The 21,936-nt window shown below is 41.5% G+C and overlaps 1 protein-coding gene across 1 annotated transcript in view; it reads right to left on the reverse strand.

Annotated features, from left to right (window-relative positions):
- Positions 1-3,720: 3,720 nt before the first annotated feature.
- The window catches only part of LOC133983423 (G patch domain-containing protein 8), a 44,043-nt gene continuing 25,827 nt past the window's right edge, over positions 3,721-21,936 (reverse strand). Inside the window, exons 3-6 of the mRNA XM_062422498.1 lie at positions 13,342-13,479; positions 9,042-9,172; positions 6,192-8,311; positions 3,721-6,146 (exon numbers count right to left, since the gene is read on the reverse strand). Of these exons, the coding sequence (XP_062278482.1) occupies positions 4,279-6,146; positions 6,192-8,311; positions 9,042-9,172; positions 13,342-13,479 (4,257 nt within the window). The 3' untranslated portion in view covers positions 3,721-4,278. The remainder of the gene's footprint in view (positions 6,147-6,191; positions 8,312-9,041; positions 9,173-13,341; positions 13,480-21,936) is intronic.

The following is a 21,936-nucleotide window of genomic DNA, read 5'->3' on the forward strand; positions in this document are numbered from 1 at the left end:
GTGTGTGTGTGTGTGTGTGTGTGTGTGTGTGTGTGTGTGTGTGTGTGTGTGTGTGTGTGTGTGTGTGTGTGTGTGTGTGTGTGTGTGTGTGTGTGTGTGTGTGTGTGTGTGTGTGTGTGTGTGTGTGTGTGTGTGTGCAGATGAGTGTAAGCAATGTGCTGACAGTGTCATGTCCTTGGGCGACGGTGCCAAGTTTAAGAGTATCACCAAGCCCACTACCTCCTCTAATCCTTAAATCCATTGTAAAACAGAATTCACAGTTATTTCTGCATAATACAAGTCCTACACAAAACAAGTATCTCCCCAACAAGAGAGCCAGACATAAAGGAAACCCAAAATAGACTTTTTTTTTTATAGGATAACGGTCCTTTTTCTGATTCTGAATCATGCACAATATATCTTTTGATGTAAAAGCTCTAAAAACATCCTGAAGGCATTTAGCTTACCATACAGTATATTGCACCTGTAGCAACTGCAGTGCCTCTTGACACATCAGTGGTGACAGATTACTCTTTGAACTGAACCTTTACGGGAGTTCAAACGCTCACAAAAGTTAAAGTGATACATCAACCATATAGTATTATAGTGTATGATCAAATGATATGTCTAAGAAGACACCTGACTATTCAGCTAACGCAAACTAGAGTTTCTGTTCAGTTAACACATTCTAATCTTAAGCAGCTCAAACCTTTTCAGCTTTATTTTCACTTGTAGCTTTTGAATGTCATTTGGTGGCTTAGAACAGTAAGAATATTATTCTGACTGTTAGGATAACTACTGTTCCTAAGAGCTGCAGAGATTCAGTAAGAAGATGTAAATTGAAGTGGAACAGCCTGGTACTGTATGTCACAATCTGCCACAACTCAAGAAAACTTTTAATGAATGTCACTGGGAGAGAAAAGGTATGGGAAGAGGCTTTTTCTACCTAATAATAATACCGCAAAGCACATTGTGCTGTTAAGATCTGTGTGATACAACAATATTCAAATATGTAAAAGATGTGGGGACTGAATGAGGGGAATTGAGAGGACAAACTATAATGGTGCCTTTTCTTCTGTGCAGTTAGAGAACAGCCAGGGGAACTGAATGCAGCCCCACTGACCTGGTTGAATTAAAAGAGGATGGTAGGAGGGGAGACCGCAAAAAAGGCAAGAAAGGGAGAGAGCAAGCGATTTGAAGTGTCTCATTTATACATCATTGCAATTTGGGTCGATGGATCGCCTCAGTAGCCGTGAGGGGCTCTTTTTGCTCAATGCAATCTATACCCACAATCTAACAATCAAATGTGGTGCCAATAGGAGTGATGCTGCCCCAGCACTGAGTGCCAGCTTTAGTTTTTATACTTCATTAATTCACAGGAGCGATTGACTGAGGAAACCGCTCTCTCTCGATCATAAATCAACTCACACTTGTGCATGCGCACACAAATACTCCCAAGCGCGTACACAATTGTACACACAACAGCAAAATATGAGCACAGCAGGGGGTGAAGCTCAGGGCTTAGGTAATGATTTAATCAGTCACTGACGGAAAATACAGTGATATTGTGATTTCTAATTTCCACATGATCCTTGTGTGTGTGTGTGTGTGTGTTATATATGTTATGCTACAATAAAGTACAAGCCCCTGGCATTACCTATCCATGGATAAGTTTGCTTGTTATGTTCTTTGCTGTTTCTTCAGCTGACCTGTGCTTTTATGTATTGTGTTTTTGTCAGTGAAAGTTTTAGCATTTTCTTGCTAAAATGTGTGAGTAGTTATAGTGGATATGAACTGCAGAGAAGATGGAAGGCAACACTGGAGTGGGTTGCTTTTGTGTGATCTGCTGATTATCACTCTTGAAAGACTGTTGCAGCACATTTGAGTATCTAGAAATTAACTCGGATAAAGAACAGAGCAGTTGTGTGTGCGTGTTTGTGTGTGCGTGTGTGTGTGTGTGTCGGAGAGAGGAAGAGGTAGAGATAGAGAGGTTTGATGCTGTAACAGCTGCTAATTATTGCTGCTCTATATTTCACACAGTCTGTTTTATCTCCTGTCCTGTGGAGAGAGATAGGGATTCTCTGTTTCTCTCAAACTCACATTTACCCACACACTCACAAGCTCAGGGGTCACAAGGAGGAGAAAGATGAATTGTGCTCTAATTACTGAATTTCTGCAGGGCTTGACTTATATTTCTATCCAACACCTCAGGACTGTGTCTTGTTTTTGTGTCTGTATTTATGTCACCCCTTGCTGTAGCCCCCCCTGCGTGCTGGGCTGTGTTCACTGATATCACGGAGGGCAAATCAATCCAATCTCTCAAAGCACTCTGGGTAGTCAAAGTCCATAGACCATCTGGATGCCGCTCTGTTCTCTTCTGTGTTCTGCTCCCTGAGTGCCGGCTGCTGCAATGATCAACTGTTTGGCAAGCCGCTTAAATACATCTGCGCCTTCACCAATCACCAGGCCAGGATGCATAGCAACAGTTACTAACCACCATGACCCTTGGCAAGACATGCAGGAAAGACACTCATCAATGTTTCATTAATGATACAAAGAAGTTTTTTTTGTTTTGGCCTTTTACCTAGATGCATGATACTCAAAAACAACATGTGTCTGGTGTAGATTAAGTATCTGTTGTTCTGAAACAGAAAGGATAGTTTTTGACTTTGGGCTTTGGTCATCCCCAAAACAGTGAACCAAAGGTCAAACTGGACATTATATTGCAATGTTTAAATAAATGTGCCTGTTTTGACAAAATTATTTATGTTTTTGGCAATAAAAGGGGGTAATAGCATAGTATTAAAACAATATGGTGCTTTTTAAAGGGCAGTGTGTAACTCTTTATGACTGACAATAACATCTTCAGACCTATTCCTCGATATTTTAAAAATGGTGATCATAAAACAAACTTTTAAAGATCAGTTTACACATGTAAATACATACATACGATAATTAAAATTCTGCTGTAAGATATTATGTGTATTGTATAAACTTTCCTCTAGTCTTTGCTTTTGTTCCTGAAGTACAGCAGTTTTAACTAATCAGACCTTCAACAATTCTTCCAATAAAGCAGTCTGATAAGAGACAATCACCCTTTGATTGACCTACTCACAACTTTTTGACATGCACCCTGTGACAAAGGGGTGGTAGGTAGACATTGCTTCATATTAAGGGATCACAAGCAAGTACAAATGGGGAACCACACTGCTCTGTAATATTTTCACAAGATTCCTATGAATTCTGGGCCACACTCTGAGAAGTGGTAAACCACACTGTATTAATTCTTTATGCGGAATTTGTTGCAACATGTTGCACGATCAACATGAATCAGACAGAATAATAAAAAGCATTTATTTTCATCCAAGTTTTAATGTAACAGATCAGATTAATTCATCACTGTCTCAACAACAACTGATATGTTATAAATGCTGTGTGGGGGAAAAAAAGTATCATGTCACATATAAATATTTGTATCACTGAGGCTGTAGGGTGTGAAATAAGCATTGTACAACCAGTCATGGTTAAATTAACCTTTTATTTTATTGTTTCCCATGATTCTAATGTTATCACTCACTGTCAGAATATATACACTATAGAGACAAAACAGGTCTTTACATGTGTCAGATATGTAAATTAGTTGTTGTCCATTTCTACTGTGTGTGTATGTGTGTCAATCCAGAATTACCTCTAACTATACAGTATACACCAAGGTTAAAATGGCTTTGCTGTGCCCTGGAACGTTATTTATGTTTGTTGAAAGTCACACTTTAACTCAGATAAACTGTATGAAATGGAGATAAGGGAATAGTATTATCGCTCTCTCTTGCCCCTCTGTCCCTGGCATGAAGGATACTTCAAAAGGCAGCTAGTCTGCCTGTGGTTCAAAAGGAAAAAGAGAGGATGACACAAGACCATGCTTGTCTTTGAATAGCAGGTGTGTCTTTTTCTTTATTCTGAGCCTGAATGGGAAATGATGGAAAAAGCAAAGGATCAAAGTCAGTTTTCTCACTGTCTACTGCAACACAGCAGAGGCTAAATGGAGAAATAAAATTTCATTTGAAAACAGTCAATAGTGGGACTGTTAGTGCATATGCACACGTGTATGAGTGTGTGAGGGCATATGTGAATAAGAGATGGAGCTGAAGCTTGTAAAAGCACTGATACATTCCCATTTCAAAAAGCAGGCTTTTGTCCAAACCAAAAAAAAAAAATCCTCTCTCTTTCTTTTTCGCTCTCTCTCTGTCTAGTCTGTGTTGCCAAGGAAGATTAATAAACATGGCAGCCACTCTGTGAAAATCATAACGCCTTCTGTTGAAACCTCACTGGCCATGCTCTGTCCATGAAAGGCTGTGGGTTCAAAGGTTGCAGGGCTACTGGGGAGAGAGGAGCATGGAAAGTAGGGGACGGAGGGAGGAGAGGGATGGGGTGATGGGACAGCAGGATGGAGGGAAACAGGGAAGAGATGGAGAAGGGAGAGAAGTGAAGGTGATGAGGTAGTGACGGGTTTAGAGGGGGAAGTGGATGAGGGAGCCGAGCTGGGTGTGGGTGGATGGCAGGACAGGGAGGTGAGGCGGAAGAGGAGGAGGAGGAGGAGGAGGGTGGCATGGAGAGGGCTGAGTGTTGTAAAATGATATGATGGATGCTGGAGAGGGGGGGAGACAGCGGAAGAGGGGGGAGGTTGCGGACCCCCAAAGCTACAGGATGAGTATAGTTTTCTTGTGGGCTCACGTGTGAAAGTGGGAGACTAACTTGAAGGCTGTGCTGTGCTTGTGTTTGCATTGTGTCTCTGTGAAGTGATTGCGTTTGAGGCTGTGGAGGGTTGTGCAAGGTTGCAGGTGTGTATTGCTCTTCTGAAGTCCCACAGTTCTCTATATGTGCGGTGTGTGTGTAGTTTGTCTCTATGTGTATATCTGCTCTCTCTTGCGTCTGTTCCAGGACTTTCTGCATGTGCTCTCGTGCCTGCTCTTGCAGGAGGCGATATTTGTCCATCTCCTCTGCAGTAAAGCTGATTGGCTGAGCTGTCTCTCCACCTGTCTGTTTGTCATCAGTCCTAATCTTTGACAGGCAGAGATTTGGCATGCTGCTGGGGTTTGACTCAACAATATCCAGAGGACATTTTTGACTGTTGATGGCTGCTCTGATATCAACTGTACTACCCCTTGCCTCCCCCTCTTCCTCTTCCTCCTTCTCTGGACTTTTCTCCAGCAGCCCCTTTTTCCTCTTAGCCTTTCTCTGGATTGCAGGTAGTTTCCCTATAAGAGGGAGAAGCAACGTCCTGGCTGGTTTCTGTGGCACAGAATTACTGGGGGATTGTCTTGGGGGGGATGTGCCTGAGCTGCATGTGGTGATAGGGGCAGAAGGACCATGGCTGAGGTCAGGCTGTGAATTAGGGTCCTTAAGCTGTGAAGGACTGCTGTCACCATAGGGTGTGTTGAGATCTGGGACTGTGGGAACAAATGAGGATCTGTGGGGCGAGGAGTGACCAAAGGAGCTGGAAGTGAAGACAGATGAAGTGGATGTGGTGCTGCTCTGCTTCTTTGCGTCCTGAGGGGCCTCAGTTGAGAGTCCCGGACCTCCTGAAGACATCCTGCAGGAACTAACTGTCAACCCATCATCCACTGTGATTCCTGAGCAGGTGCTGCTCCTGCTCCACTCCCAGCTCAGCTCGGACATGCTGGTACTGCTGCAGGGGCTGCAGGGGCTGCAGGAGCGCGGACTGTGACATCTGCTGTAGATCTGCCTGCTTGTCCACCACTCAGGACTAGATAAGTGTCTAGAGCTTGAGTGTATGGTGCCTGCACACCTCCGGTCCGGGCTGTCTCTGCTGTCTGCCCCTGTCCTAGAGCCTGACCTAGACCTGTGTGTCCCCCTGTCTTCCCAGTTGTCACTGCTGCCCCATGTCCACCTGTCCATACTGCACCTGTCCCAGTCTATGTCTTCTGTGCTTACATTTCTGCTCCTCCTCCCCCTGCTGCTAGGACTGGGGCTGAACCTACTCATTCGATCCCACTCTACTGCTCTGTTTCTTGATCTCAATTCAGCCCTTGGCCTGGCCTCCTCACTAGCTCCAGGACAGCTCCCTCTCATCCACTCCCACTTTTCTGTATCTGAAATCAGGCCTCTGTCCCTGCAACCTGTGCGCCCTGCCATATTCCTCTCCCTATCTGTCTCCCCCCAGACTTCATGATGCCTCGAACTCTTCCTGTTACTATGAATGAATTTCCTGTCCCTGTGGAGGAGTTTTCTCTTTCTCGCTGGGCTGCTACCACAGCTGTTGTCAGGGTAACTGCAGTCAATGAAACTCCTGGGGTTGCTATGGTGACCCCTTTCCCAAAACAGCTTTGAGTTACATCCTGGTGAGAAGGAATGTATGGAGAAGTGAGACCGCCAGGGAAAAGTCACCGCACCTCTGTCTCGCTTTCCCTCCCCTTCTGTGTCTCTGTCTGCTGTGTGTCTGGTGAGCTGGGAGTAGGCACTGCAGTGTTCTGCCTGCTCTCTGTCTGGCTGTGACTGGGATTCAGAGCTGTGGCTCCTGTGAGGCCTCCTCTTCCTGACAGAGACAGATACTGGCTCAGCCTCACATCTCCCCAGGAGACAGCTGCTCCCTGCTCTCTGCACCCCCCTCCTCCTCCTCTTCATCTCTCCAGTCTCCCTTTGCCTCCTTTTCTTCCCCCAGCTCCCTCCAGCTTCTCCTCTTCTATCTCTGCCAGTGGAGACTGTAGAGACAACACTCCTCACTTTGCACCTTGCTGATTGCCGCCTGTTTGAAGCTTTTTCCTTCTGGCCCCTCTTCCTCTTTCCCAGCTTGCGTTTCTTTGTGCCGGCTATCCTCTCTTTGCGTGACACTTCTGAGACACCCACGTACGGCTGCAGAGCACTGGCACACTCACACATTGTCTCACTCCCACACTCACACCTGGATGGGCTGATGCATATCCTCTGTGTGCCAGGCTGGGTGACAGACTCTAATTTACAGCTCAGGGCTGTGATGGCTCTCTCCCTGATCCTTCTTGTACCCCCTAATCTGCCTCCTAGAGGATTCTGGGAGTTTGTGTCAGAACTGTCACTATGAGCAGGGTCAAATGGATGGGAGAGTGCCCTTACACAATTCTCCATACTTTCCATGCCTTGCCCTCTTTCTGGTGCTGAAATGTTTTTGTTCTTTATTAACAGGTGTGCTTCTCTCTCCACATCGACATATGGCTCTGCCATGACATTCTCCTCAGCGTTTTTCTGTCTGTGTACTCTCAGCTCATGTCTTGTCTGTCTTTGTAGACAGGAGTTAGAGTCTGGTGTAAGAATAGCTGGCGCACATGAATTTGATTCATCTGAGAGAGTGCATAATGGATTTCGTTGTGACTCCTGCTGATCCTCTGTGCGTTGTTCTGATTGTTGGGTATTTGAACAGAGCGGGCTGCAGCTGTAAGAGATGTATGGTTGAGACTTGGTGAACTTAAGCAATCTGAGGGGCCATCTCAGACAAGTAGAGCCATCTTTCCCGACCACACACACATACGGAGTGTCCTTGTTCCCTTGCTCTGTTTCTTGCTTTCTCTCTGTCTCACTATCTATATGTTTGGAGTCTATGTGTGCCCCTGCCAGTGGTGGGCCCCTCATTTTCACCTGGGTTTGTGATACCAAAAATGGTATATCATGGCTCTGATTATCAGGTACTGCGGTGGAAATGGGAGAGTGTTCTTTCATTGTGTGTCTTTTTTCAATTTCCTCCTCTTCTCTCACAGCCTCTCTGGGGATTGTCAGCATGTCGCTCAGTCCAATACTGTCAGAGCTGGACTTCGGCTCTGCACCCTCACCATGTTTCCTCTCCTCTGCTGCCCCAATTTCCCTGTCTATATCTTCCATTATTCCCTTTATTCTTTCTTTCATTTGTTCCCTCTTCTCTCTCTCCTCTTCCTCTTGGTCGGAGAAGACAGAGGCGGAAGGCTCCAGCCTGGGCCCCCTCCGTGAGAAGCAGAAAGACACCCCTAGCCTGCCTCCTATTCTCCCCTGCCCAGGGAGTGGCAGCTGGGAATACAAGCCATGGCGAAAATCGGGGTTCACTGCAGGAGGGTCTGTATTGGATGCTGGATGTGTGGTTAGTGGGGAATCTGTAAGAGTGGCCAGCGGTATTTGCGGATAGGATTTGCAAGGATCTTCTGGCTGGTGAAGTAAAGGAGTTTTCTTGGGTTGTGTAGCCGAGGGCCTCAGGCTGTGGTTGAAGGGTTCAGATTTGTCCTCAGGGCTGTGGTCCCTTTGGTCCATGTCTCTATGTAGCTGCTGGCTCACAACCTGGACTGCACTTCTAAGACCATAAGACCTCCCTGGGACTCTGCAACAGGAGGTGACAAAACAAATATAGTTCATTTTAGTTGATTTTACTTAACTTTACCTTGGTTCAGTTCAATTGAATTCAGCCTAGAATTTTTTCTGGATAAGCATGACTAATGGCATTGTGAAAGCATCCAGAGACATCAAGACAACTATGTACTGTATGCGCAGGTATGTCATTATACAGGGATATGGCTATTGTGATACTTGTAACATAAATACCAAGAAAAAGAAAGAAAGCAGATGCATGTTATTGGTAGCCATAGTGATGCCCTTCACATAACACCCCCTGAAAACACATTTAATTGCAGAGGGAATAGGTGCAATCAAGTTGATTATTATGATGCATTGTTTTTATATCAGCTGTTTTGATTGCTTTAGGTGTGCAAACCTGAAGGCAACTTCAATCTTTCTGCTTTTTTTCTCTCCATTTTATTCCCAAAAAAAGCTTTTATTCTGCTATTCAATCTTACTCTAAAACTCAATCTCCTCCTCCTACAAATCATCTACTTTCAAAGTGTCAGCAAAAATGTGTCTTCATGTTATATTTACTTCACCTGTGGCCTATCTAGGCCAACCGAGTGCTCTCACATCTGTGGATGCATCCATCAAATCTAAGAAACGTTGACTGGATGTGACGCATTCTTATCCCTCTGGACTCTTGCCCCTGGTCTCATTACATACACACACTGCCACGGACACACACACAAATGCACACTCCTCCCACTCACCGCTGAGTTTCCTGTTGCAGCTGTGCTAGCTGGTGCAGCCGTCTGATAGCCTTGTCCTGTTTGCGCTGGTCCTTCCATGATTTTGAGGCCACATTGCGCGCAAACTCCCTGTGCTTGAGTTCCTTCAGCCTCTGCAGGATATAAAAATTATATTATATATTATAGATATATGAAGAGACAGAAAGAGTATGTGCGGGGTGGGGGGTAGTGAGTGAGCAGGGAGGTGTGAGAGTGGGACCAAAAGGAGAGACTAGTGAGCAAGAGATTAGTTTTAGGAAACTCTCTGCTGGCAGCTGTCTTTCAAACTATACGCATCAGTCAGTAGCATTTGCAGATGTTCTCCAAAGCTCGTGTCCAATTAACTCCATTCAGCCCGGAAGAAAGCGTCTCATGTAGCTTGAGAGCAAACACAACCCAACTGATGAATAGTAGATTACAGATGCTGTTGAGATGAGTGACGTGAGTGATTTAATGATGATGATGCTATTTCTAAATCTGTTGGACTGACATTTTACTCTTTGCTATGCCCTCTTCAATCAAGTGGAATGCCACTGAAATTCCTGAAATGATCAACCATTCGTCAGTCATCACAGCTTTTGAACCAGTGACATCTGCTTTTGAGTTGGAGTGCACCAAAGGCATTGCTTTGTTGATTGAAATTACACATCACCAAACTCAAAGGCACAGCCACTAATCACTGGCTGTATAAACCATGAGAGACATCATAAAGGCTAGAGATTTCAGTTGGAAAATGTTGCACTATTTTATGTGCTGAGTGTACGTATGTATGTGTGTGTGTGTGTGTGTGTGTGTGTGTGTGTGTGTGTGTGTGTGTGTATGTGTGTGTGTGTGTGTGTGTGTGTGTGTGCGTGTGTGCGTGCGTGTTAGCATTTCAGACACGCGCAAGATACACAACATAACAAGGAACTACGGCGTAAGTAAAACTGATTTAGTTTTGAACAAACTGGTGGGTCCTCACCTGCATTGCAGTGCAGAAAAAAACAATTAGCTCTGTTTGTGTTTGTGTGTGTGTGTGTGTGTGTGTGTGTGTGTGTGTGTGTGTGTGTGTGTGTGTTATTTGTGTGAAACTATGTGTCTGAAGCCATAGGTGTGCCAGTCCTCTCAGGGAAACAATGATTCATGCCTTTCTCCCCGGTTTCCTTTTCTGACACACTTTAATCCCTCCTTTATCCATGCTTGGCAGGTGTGTGTGTGTGTGTGTGTGTGTGTGTGTGTGCATGTTGGTGGGTTTATTTTGTCTGTGTATGTGTGTCTAAAGGCTAAAGAGGGACTCAGGAGTTTGGGAATAGCTTCAGTATCGTGCACCACCATCCTTCCTATCTCCTGTCTTATTCTTATTTATACTTCACTGTATAGCCACCTCAGTGTGCAATCCAGCCATGGCTTGTACTTTTGGGATTTGTTGTTTATTTTATATATTTGTGAATTTATCCTGCAGCATAAATTGCAACAGGATTACACCACTCTCACTTTTAGATTATGTTACACTATTATCCACCCATACAGGACGTATCTCACACGCACACTCACACACGCACACATCAGATTAGCCCCTCAGACATCAGATTTATAAATACACTTACTCTCTTTCACACCCAGATCTTATGCAGGAGATGACAGTCGTCAGGTTAATCTCTGCTGAGTCTTACACAAGTGGGTGTCTTTTTACATTATCACTTGATGCTTAACATCCTACTGTCAGCTCACTGAAGACAGCATTAAGTATGTGCCAACGGAGCAGTACTTTTGGGTTTGTATTCCTTAAACATACATGTCTTACAGTATAGGAACCTGTGCATTATATATGTATGTGATCATAAGTGTGTGTGTGTGTGTGTGTGTGTGTGTTTGTTTTAGTGTGCGGTAAGGAGCTTTAAGGCACTTTGATGCCAGATTTATTCTATGGGAAATATTAATCATGTTCAAGCAGAGAGCATACATAATGAACTACTGCGGACAGAGCCAGGATAGAGGAGGAAGAAAATATCAGAGTCGTTGTACTGTATCCGTCCATGGCAATGACTGAGAAAGGGAACAGTCTATAATAGATGGAATATATGAAAATGAATACTTGCTCCCTCCTCTAGCATTTGCACTCTGCCAGGTTATTGTTCTCTGTTAAAAACAAGCCCCACTCTAGGCAAACCTGCAGCTATTGTATATTTAGAGCCAAAAGAAAATATTGCATGCATAGCTTTTTTGACTAAGCACAGAGGGCAGAGGTATTTCCGTTTCCCACTTGACTTTTGTCTTTAAAGATGATGTCATGTCCCCAACAGCAGGAAGTGATATTACCCCTGCTCTCCAACATGCCTGTCTAGCTATGTGCTGTGAAGCTCAATCGGTCTGTCAAAGCCTCGATCAATATTCCTTTAGATATGTTAAGGAGGAGCTCAGGCTGAGGCAACTATGGATGAGTGAGAGTTGATTCATATCCACTAGAGCCTTGGAATAAGGGATGATTTATTCTTAGGTAGCATGTCAGAGGGCATGCTAATGGGCTGATTGCTAGTTTATTTAAAAGGGAGTGTAATTCAGTTGTAATGAGCAATTTCTGTAATCAGCAGTAAATGCTGATAAAGCACTGTATTCAGACATGTTTATCCCTGAATCGATGACAAGGAAAGGAGACAGAGCAAACGCAATCAGTTTCCATTCTCCAAAGCCAATACTCCTGCAGGGAAGCTGTCTTCAGCTAGAATTTCATCTGTTGTCTGCTCGGTAGGCAGAGAGTGCATGCATGCCTGTATGTGTGTGTGTGCGTGTGTTCCCACAGTGCCAGTGGCTACTGTCAGCTCGGTGCCTCATGCAGCTTGTTTCATGTGCATGCCGCTGGCTAAAACAAAGCATTAACATTGGCCTGCAGTTGCTTCAATTCATTTTCAAAGAACAATGACATTGAAGGAACAGTCTTATTTAATGTTTATTTCATGTTGCACAGTGTGGGCGTTCAGAAGTGGGAAGCGACTTGGCTTGGTTGAGAGATTGCCTGTATTTGAGAACGAGTGTGTACACGGGTAAGTGCATGTCTGTATGTTTTTGTATGTGAGTGTATGTCTTGGCATTACAACAGATAGCTGTAGGATCAGCAGAACCTTCAGCCTGTTAGTCCAGAGTGGATGTTGTGTATGAAAATGGAAATGAAAGCAGAATGCAGGAGAGAACCTGCTGCTGGGCCTTTTCCTAATGGTCCATTGGCCTCATCTTGTCCAAACCGGAATAATAGAATCATACTTCAGCTATGACTAATAGCTCCATGTTTTATTTGGTACAGAATATTTATTTTTCTTTTAAAGGAAGGACAAATTGAAGAACAAAGTGAATTATTAGCAGCATCTTCTACTACCAGATACATACGTACAAGTCCTCTAAATTTGCAATTTGGAGATTAAGTAATACTGTGCAAAATATGATTTACTTTACATTTCATTTTCATCTTGGTTACTTTGGTTATTTTTTGATTTGGTGCAGAGATAATAAGACAATATTTTTTAACAGTTAATAAACACAATAAGCATGATCACATCACCTGGATACTTCATGACTTTCCCAAATTTTATAAGAAGTGCTTTCTATGTACCATTATCCCTACCAAATCCCAATATCTCTATTTTGCTTTCTGTTATTGGAGTTTTTAAACAACATTTTCATCAGAATATAGTTAGTTAGACCACTATGGGGTCAATCTGATAACATAAATACATTTCACAATGAAGATGGCATACTGTGCATGAGTTTGTGGCAAACAAAATAAATATATATTTTTCGCGCAGCTAATAAAACACAATGTGACATATTTTCTTGTATAGTGTATTAACAAAGCTTTATGGTTATGTCTGTATTTTATCACTATCACACGTTTAGACTCCATTTATGGCAAAGCAAATACTTTTCTATTGCGTTTTTAAGGTCAGAAGATAAGAAAGAAAGGATGTTTAAAGGAAAAAAAAGTTGATCTTCTTATTAGCATGTTAAAATAGAAAGTTGAAGTACAAATACAGTGCTATACACTGTATGTGTGTGTTTGTGTCTGCTTTGAGTTGAGGTGTTCCACCTCTCTGTGTGTGCTTGTAACAGATGATATGGTTGTCACCCTCCTACTGTGAAACTCTACCCAATGGACAGATTGACATGGAAATGTAAAGTAGCTTTCCGTCAACCCAGAGGATATTAACACTCCCAAATTCTATGACAAGAGATCATAAAAAAATGCCTGTTTGTGTGTCTATTTGTGTGCCGCTACTATGGTGTGTGGGTAGTGCAGGTGCATCTCGTGTACCTGCTTGTGTGCATGGTCGTAGGAGTTGATGTGGTTGTCAAACTCCTGGTGTCTGAGGTACTGCTTGTCACACAGCTCACAGTAGAAAAGAGCCTTCAGATCCTCCACTGAGCAGCCCAAAGCTCTCTCTGCACGCTCCTGGAGAAAAAGAGAGACAGAGAGAATGAGTGAGAGCGTTGGAGGGATTGAAGAAGAGAAATGAGAGGCTCGAGATAGAGGCATAAACAGAAAAAGACATAAAGGGCTAGAGGGGAACAGAAAGAAAGGAAGGGGAGTGGGGGAGGAGGGTCGAAAGAATGGCAGATTGTTAGCCATTTAGAGCAAATCTGCATCCCAGAGACATCAACAGTAATAGCCTCTACATGTGCTCTGCATAAAACTGTTAAACGGCTTCCCATTAAAGAACTCTGCCTTTGCCGTTGCTGCTGGAGGTTGGACAAAGGCACTGAAACCCTGTGCTCATGGCAACTCGAACCTGGGGACACACATTCACTATAATAGAAACCTGCTTATGTACTATAATGGAAATAGTCTGACTGCAAAGTGGCAATTGAGGCTGACAGACAAAAAACTGAGCATCTAATATTCACAACTTTTGTGCACAGGAAAAATTGTGCATGTGAAAAAGTTTCAGACAAATACACAAACATATTCACCTGTAAAGGCACGTAAATAGCACATGGACAGACAGATACACATGCACTGCGCAAATGGCACATAGACCTCAGGGGATATATCGCTTGTCTGCATGCTCACATCAGCCAGAGGGCTTTTTTCCCCCTTGGTCCGAGGACATGCAGCGTTGTGTACAATAGATGTGCGTGCCTGTGCGTGTGTATGTTTGTGCGCACGCGTGTGTGTTCAGGGATGTGTGTGCATTCATGCCATGCTCTGCTTCAGAATGTAATTTCCCTCAGGCTAGGGGCTGCCAATAAACACTATTGAATTCTGTTCTACACTGACATGATGGGAATTTAATTTGAGGTTGTCACTTCTGTCTCTCTTTCTCTCCTTCTCTGCTTCTTTCCTTCCTTCAGTTCATCTCCCGCTTCTCTTTCTCATTCTTTTGCCTGCTCTCAAGGAGCCTTTTTTCCCCCTTGTCCAACTCACTCTTTTTCTCCTTTTCTTTATCTTTCTCTTTATCCCCCTCTATCTACCTTTTTCTTTTTTTCTGACTTGCTCCTTTTCTGTTTGGTGAGCCCTGGGTCATGCAGTGACAGAGTCTATTGGCCCCAATTTGCTTCAGTAATGTGACTGCACATTGGAACACAGGTGAGAGGAAATGAGAGGAAGGATAGGAATGCAGGCAGGAGGAGAAATGACTCCTGCCTGCCCTCACTCACACACACACACACGCGCACGCGCACATTAACAAACATCTCGACATTATTATTACCACTGAGTCTAACAATCCCTGATGTACATGCCATCCGTTTTCACACATACTCTATAAATGCTATATGCAGGCATTTTGCTGCTTCACACACACTTACACACATATACAGGCGGGGGAAAAAACTGTCCTTCTTCTGGCTGGTTCCATTTCCACATAGATAGCCTGCAGTCAAAATGGGTGAAGAGGAGGCAAGGCCACAGAAAGGTAAGTAATATACATTGATCCCGTGTCAGTGTGAGAGTGTGCCATGGTATCGATCTGCCTTGCAGGCTTAACTCACAACCAAGAAATGATCCAATCACCCAGAGCGGCCTTTCCCTGAGTGCTGCCAGGGTGATGACATTGAAATAATTAATGGTGTGTATTTGTCAACCTTTGGGCTTATGCAAGATTACACAGGAGTTGTTTAAGTGAATGCCTTCATACCTGTGCTCATTATTAGCCTGTATGTGTGTTTGTGTATACGTGACTTTATTTTTGTGTGGGTTTGCCTTTGTGCCCTCTAATCCTTTGTTGTCACATCTCTGTGTTCTGTCACAGTAATGATTCTAAAAAGTTCAAATATATACAGAAATGAGAGATGTATGTACATAAAGATGAATGCTTCAAAGCAGAAATGTGTGCTTCTTTCTCTCTCTCTCTCTCTCTCTCTCTCTCTCTCTCTCTCTCTCTCTCTCTCTCTCTCTCTCTCTCTCTCTCTCTCTCTCTCTCTCTCTCTCTCTCTCTCTCTCTCTCTCTCTCTGTGCATGTGTGTGTGTACTTGAGTATTTTAACTCACAAGTCATTTGTTTATGTCAGGGGCATTATGACTTACAAATCTCCATTTAATAATTAATACTAAAGTCACACATGAGGGCTTTAATTTGCTTTAAACGTACACCTCATATGATTTTTTACTTTACCCTTATGCACCAACATGCACAAAATACATCTATACATTGAGCACAAATACTCACACTTATGCATGCACAGTCACACAGTCTGTCAACCTGATATAAAAATGCTAAATTAATCCAGACCTCAATTTTCCTCACTAGCATAAATCTGTTTGCAGGGGAAAAAAACACAATGGATACCCAAAGGCCTGAATGGACAGTGATTGTTTGCCTGATTATGTGTGTGAGTGTTTGTGAATGTGATGTGGTTCCAGGCTCTTTCCGCTTATCCTCAATTGTGAAAGAAGTGGCATGTTATTCCTCTTCATAGCCGAAATTATGGCACAAATAAGAGTCGTTATGAACCATGACCGGAGTTTCAGAAACACATGCATGTAATTTAATGTCTTGAGCTACTGTGGAAATGAACAAGTCACGCTTAAAGTGTTTTACACACGTGGTGTGTCAGCTTTTGAGAATGTGTGCACTGGAAACTAATGATATACAATATATTCATGGAAATCTCCTCAGAAAGAAAAGGTCTCTTGAGGAACCTCTGGGAGCTCTGCAGATTGAAACTGTGGCAGCACCTTTCTGATGCAATCACCCTGTCACTGCCATCACACCTATTAATTCTGCTCTCTTGGTTTTTCTTTGGTATGACTTCAAACAATATTTTTTGTCATTTAAGTAGTTGTAAGCATACTCCACAGAGACTTCCAATAATAAAATAATCATACCAAAGGTTTTTCAGAATTCTTCATTTGGTGATATCTTGACCTTCAAGAATGCTGATCTGTGAGGAAAATTTGAGATGTTGACAGAGAGGTGACTGTAGGTCAAAATTTGTTACAGTAGAGAAAGAGAGAGAGGATGAATTTTTTAGATTAATGCACATCAACTGCTTAAAACTGCTTTTTTCTTGGTAAAGGCAGCTTTATTGCTGCTTGCTCACACATAACAGCAACTGCACAATATACCAAATAATTTGTTCTTTCTATAAAAAAAAAGTCAGATTGCCCTAAATATGATTTTGTGACATTCACTTGAAGTTAACTTAGTACTGTAGTCAAAAGAGCAAATTGAAATGGGCGTTTCGTTGCTTTTTTGGTCATGAAATCTAGGAATCAAAAGCTAGAATGATAGAAAACACTATGAATAAAATTTAAAAATGATCATGCTCATTGTAGTAAATAGAGTGCAAAATACTCTTAAGCTTCTTTTATTTGAAGGCTACAACTTAGAGGATGACTTATAACTTGAAAATATCTTGAGCCTTTTATTGTTTAAACATTTTTTTATGATTTAATGATTTATATCAAACTGAAAAATGAGAATAGTATTCAGCTACCTACTGTGCTTTCATAAGAGATTATTTAATTGTTTCACTCGTTTCACTGGTCACTTTCTTGTGGGTTGTAATTAAATATTGAACAGCATTTTCATGGATGGCTGGACTTGAATATTGAATATTACTGTAAAGTCACCCTGACAGAGCATTTTGAGAGTTTTATCACCTTAATTTGACGTAGTTCCTGTTAAAACAGGATATTTGGTTGAGACATAATATGTTGGTTTGGACGTTCTGAGATGAAACTGATCAGATGAGGTAAGTTTTAACCGCAATGCAACAAAAAATGTTTTAATTACAATCTTGGTGCAGTATAAAATTCAAACCATATCTAAACTAGCAACAAAAAAAAGGACAAAACAACACACAGCATGCATAATAAATCCAAGTAGAGAGAAAAACAGAGCCCAGTAGCAACACAACTGGTGGTATCAGATTCTCTCTGTTCAAATATAATCTATTAAGTTCAGCTGCATGGGGGCAGAAAAATAAAGTAAACTTCATGAAATGATCTAGCTTTGAGGTAACTATTGTTACAGTAATTGCAGTTGATATAACACTGATACAAACATGGGCCATACAAGGTTACATGTCAATTAGCAACATGCCTCTTTATGAAACCCTTTTATATGTTATTTTGATTATTATGACTGTTCTGCTTGACTTTTTAATTTTTTTTATAAAAATGTTGCTTCTCTTCAGCTCTACTAGTTGACTCTTGCTGCTGTTAAACCCATTGTACGATATAAAGTATTAAACATTTTGTTGTTGACAAAAATGGCTGACTGCCAATCAGCTGACTCATACTGTGTAAACTAAAAAAAACCAAAAAAAACATGGATATTAAAAAAATCGTCTTACAATCATCTTATTTTATTTAGATATTTTTGCATTGTGATGTTTTTTTAAATATCAGTCTTCAGATTGTTCTCCATGTCTGTCTTTTTTCAGGTTTTTTTTCAGTGTTGCAGGTTTTAAATTTTCTGTCAGCATTTTGACATAGAGAGGAGGGCCCTTACTGGGCCTACATTACCTAGTATACATTATCCCAGTAGGCATCATGGCAGATATTTTGAGCCAGACTGTTGTACTTTTCCCTCTAGGACTGTTAATATGTCACTTTATTATGATTTAATGTTTTTTCAGGCAAGAAAGTAACCATGTACATTTCCAATATGTGATTAGTTTATACAAATAATGCTTGTTTGTGAATCATGTACATCATCACATGTTACTGGAGATGTGAGGAACCACTAGCCTGGCTGGGTGACCAGCTGGTCATCTTGCAACAGCATCCCGAGTCCTGTGTCATCATCCTGGGAAGAACATGATCTGATGAACTGATCTGTGCAGCTCTTTGGTAATTTACCACTTGCTCTTGGTGTATGATTGAATTCCTTTCGGAAGATAAATGTTGGCCTCATAGATTAAATCTACTAGAACAACAGCGCTTCCCGTGGTTCTCTATATGTACAGATTTCACTACATTACATTTCATTAAAACTGAAAATGTAAAAAAACCCAAAAAACAAGCCAAAAAAAAAAACTAAAAAAAAAAGTATAAAATAATAAGATAGTGATTTTAGTTTCAAGTGGGACTTGTTTCAGTGCCAATGTTTCCTTTTTCAGTTCAGGTTTTACTTTCAATTCCAATTATTGTTCTTGGTGCAGAAGAGAAAGAGAGAAGAGAAGAGAAGAGGAGAGGAGAGGAGAGGAGAGGAGAGGAGAGGAGAGGAGAGGAGAGGAGAGGAGAGGAGAGGAGAGGAGAGGCGAGAAGAGAAGAGAAGAGAAGAGAAGAGAAGAGAAGAGAAGAGAAGAGAAGAGAAGAGAAGAGAAGAGAAGAGAAGAGAAGAGAAGAGAAGAGAAGAGAAGAGAAGAGAAGAGAAGAGAAGACAGGGACACAGTGACAAACTGTGAATGGGGGACATTTATGAATTCAGAGAACTTCTAATTGATACTGTGCCTTGTGAGAACAATTTAATAAACAATGCATAACTGTTTATCAAGCCCAATTAAGTCTTTAATTATCTTCAGCTATAATTATCACTCTAACTTGGCCAAAGTAATGAATAGAAACAATTCCATTTGTGATAAAAAATAATTCAGCAAATCGGTTTGCCTCCCGCTCTGTTCCTCTCCCAGTCTATTTACATGTATCTGCTGCTCTGTTTTCGTCTCTGCCTGTCGTAAGTGTTCCTGTGATTCTCTTTCAGACACAAATGCACAAGTGGAGAGAGTCTGGCGCTGTGAGGGTCTGGCGGTGTGATTTCTGGCCATTCTTCTGTAGCTAATGACAGCTGACCTAAGGGCTAATTTGCTTGTTACTGTAATGACCTGTAGATCTCAGTGGCAGACACGCTTGTGCACAGGCGAACACACATGCACATGGACTGCCAAACAGGAAAGCAGAATGTTAATGAGCAGATATTTCCAGCCCTAATGCATCTCCCTTGACTGCCTTTAATATGTCTCCATGGCCAGTACCCGCCAATTTATTCATTTGATGTGTGTGTAAGCATCTGCATGTACGTCCTAGTCTGTCTTTGTCTATGTACAACTGTCTGATAGTGTTTGTGTATCTTTGTTTGCTCCAGATCATTACAGCCAGTTAGAAATCTAGCCAAACCAAGTATATAGAGCGACCACAGCCAAACCTGCAGATGTGTTGACCATAGATAGGGTCATTAGAGTTTTCTTACAGCCAAATGGACAGATGTGTTAGCACCAGTCATCTATGTTATTTCACACCCTGCCAACAAGTGTGTGAAATAGACACTAGGACTGGCTAAAATAATTCAGAACACAAGATTTCCACAAATATGGAAAGGTACAAAGTGTACGCCATGTGTCAGGTGGGTCATGACTCATCATGCTACTGTGTAAACTGTATGCTATATTAAGCACCCAGCCTCTACACCATGAATCACCCGTGTTTGTCAATTGCTTCTCTGTTCCTTTGTGTTTTGCTCAAAATAATACCAGGTACTTTTCTGTCCCTGACCTTTTAAATTCAGCAGCATGCAAGAAACAGAATGAATAAATAAATGATGAAGAGATTATATTTGCTAATTTGCCCTGTGCCCTTTGTTGCCTTGTTTAAATGAGGAGTGCTCCTCCCTCGATTTGATCCTTTAACTTAGCGTCTGCGTCCTTTATAGTGGATAATTTGTTAAATCCAGTCATCCAAGTTATATCTCACCATTGTGGTAAATAAGTGAATATATTCAGTGTATTTTTTATTGTGTTGGCTCTATACTTCAACATAGGGCATATGATATTAAACAATGATTATGAGGTTAAAGTGCCAACTTCCAACTTTAAAGGGGTACTCCAGTGATTTAGTATTGCACTTCCATAAAATTGAGGGATTTGTAATAAATGGGAAGAAAGGAGAGAGATCATGTTGGTATTTTAGTTACTAGTGTGGGTTAAGCTTCAAGAATAATGCAACTCAATGGCATCTTGTATTTTACCCTCACATGTCTTATAAACTCTATGCTTCTAGTTTGCAGGCTGTCTGTTGTAAATTTTGAGTTTTAATACCAATCCAAGATAATTTTCCTCGATTATAAAAAGTTCCCTCTAGAGCCACAGAGGACATAAAACTGTTTTCACAAGCTGAGTAGTTATCCTCATGATTTGTAGACTGGTCTCAATGTGTAAGGTTGGTGGAGTGCCCTTTAAATTTAAGGGTGTTAATGTTGAAAGCAGATGAAATGTGTGAAAATTGTGGCCAATTTTTTAAATAGTGCCCAAAGTTTAGGAGACTAAGAGTAATTGTGCAATTAAACATAGACATTACATACATAGACATCAGCAGGCACTTCCTATTAGACTGCAGCAATTTTGATGATTTTTTCTTTTAAAACATCTGGTTATTGCATGAGAAATTACATGTCCAGTGTAGTCAGCACTAGTGTCCCAAAGAAAATAGTTTTAGCACTAGTGTCCCAAAGAAAAGTAACTGCTACTATTTAAAGCCATGATTAAGATAAATACTAGGGAGCATCTTAAACAATAGTTTATTTGGATTGATCAGGTGACTGACTTTGCCAGCCAAGAACATTCATCTGTTTACCTCCACAGTTCAAAATGAATGACATGTGGTCTGAGCACACAGCTGAAAGTCTGCACTTAAACCTCATTGTCACTGTTTTACTCTTGAAGGATATAGGTTCTTCATTTTTCACGTCTGTCTTAACATAATAGTCAGGTGTCCATATGAACATTTAAACAGGCTTAGCTCGATGTAATAATTACTCCTGTTCTTACTGGATGTTAACAGATCCCTTTCTAATGTGCGTACAATTTAAGTGATTGGGGACAAAATCCACAGATCTCATTCTGCGCAAAAATGTATTTAAAATAAAGTAGCTATTTTCCACAATTATCCAGTCTTTCTGGTAAAAAAAATCCCTCTTTGTGTTTCCCTGGACAGTGCTTCCCTGTTAAGCTACAATCAAAGTATAGTTTAAAAGATATCCACTTGATTTGACAAATTATACTAGTTTCAGATAAACTCTTAAATATATTTTTGCGTAGAATAAGAAGTGTGGATTTTGTCCCAAGAATATTAGGAAAGGACCCTCTAATGGTCAGTACTGGAGAAATGATTACAGCAAGCAAAATATCTCTCATTGTTAATTTGTGCACCTGACAATTGTTTTAAGACAGACAGAACATTTGTGAACCTAACTTTTAATGTCTAATCTCTCTAATAACTATTTAAATAGTTACACACTGAGCTGTATAAGTGCTGCTTTTACATTCATTTTAGATTAAATGTGTTGCAAAAATGAATCTGCCCCGAGAACATCAGTGGGCATCTATGCTGTTGATATATTTTGAGATGTAAGCCTATCTGTAAAAAGGATAAAGAATGCTACAGGCCCCATAATGTGTGGCGTATCACATCTAAGTATAAAAAAGGGGAAAAATAGAAAAATAATAAAGTGTTTAAAAACCTCAAAAAT

The sequence above is a fragment of the Scomber scombrus genome, chromosome 7, assembly GCF_963691925.1.
Source record: "Scomber scombrus chromosome 7, fScoSco1.1, whole genome shotgun sequence".
NCBI classification, from domain to species: Eukaryota; Metazoa; Chordata; class Actinopteri; order Scombriformes; family Scombridae; genus Scomber; species Scomber scombrus.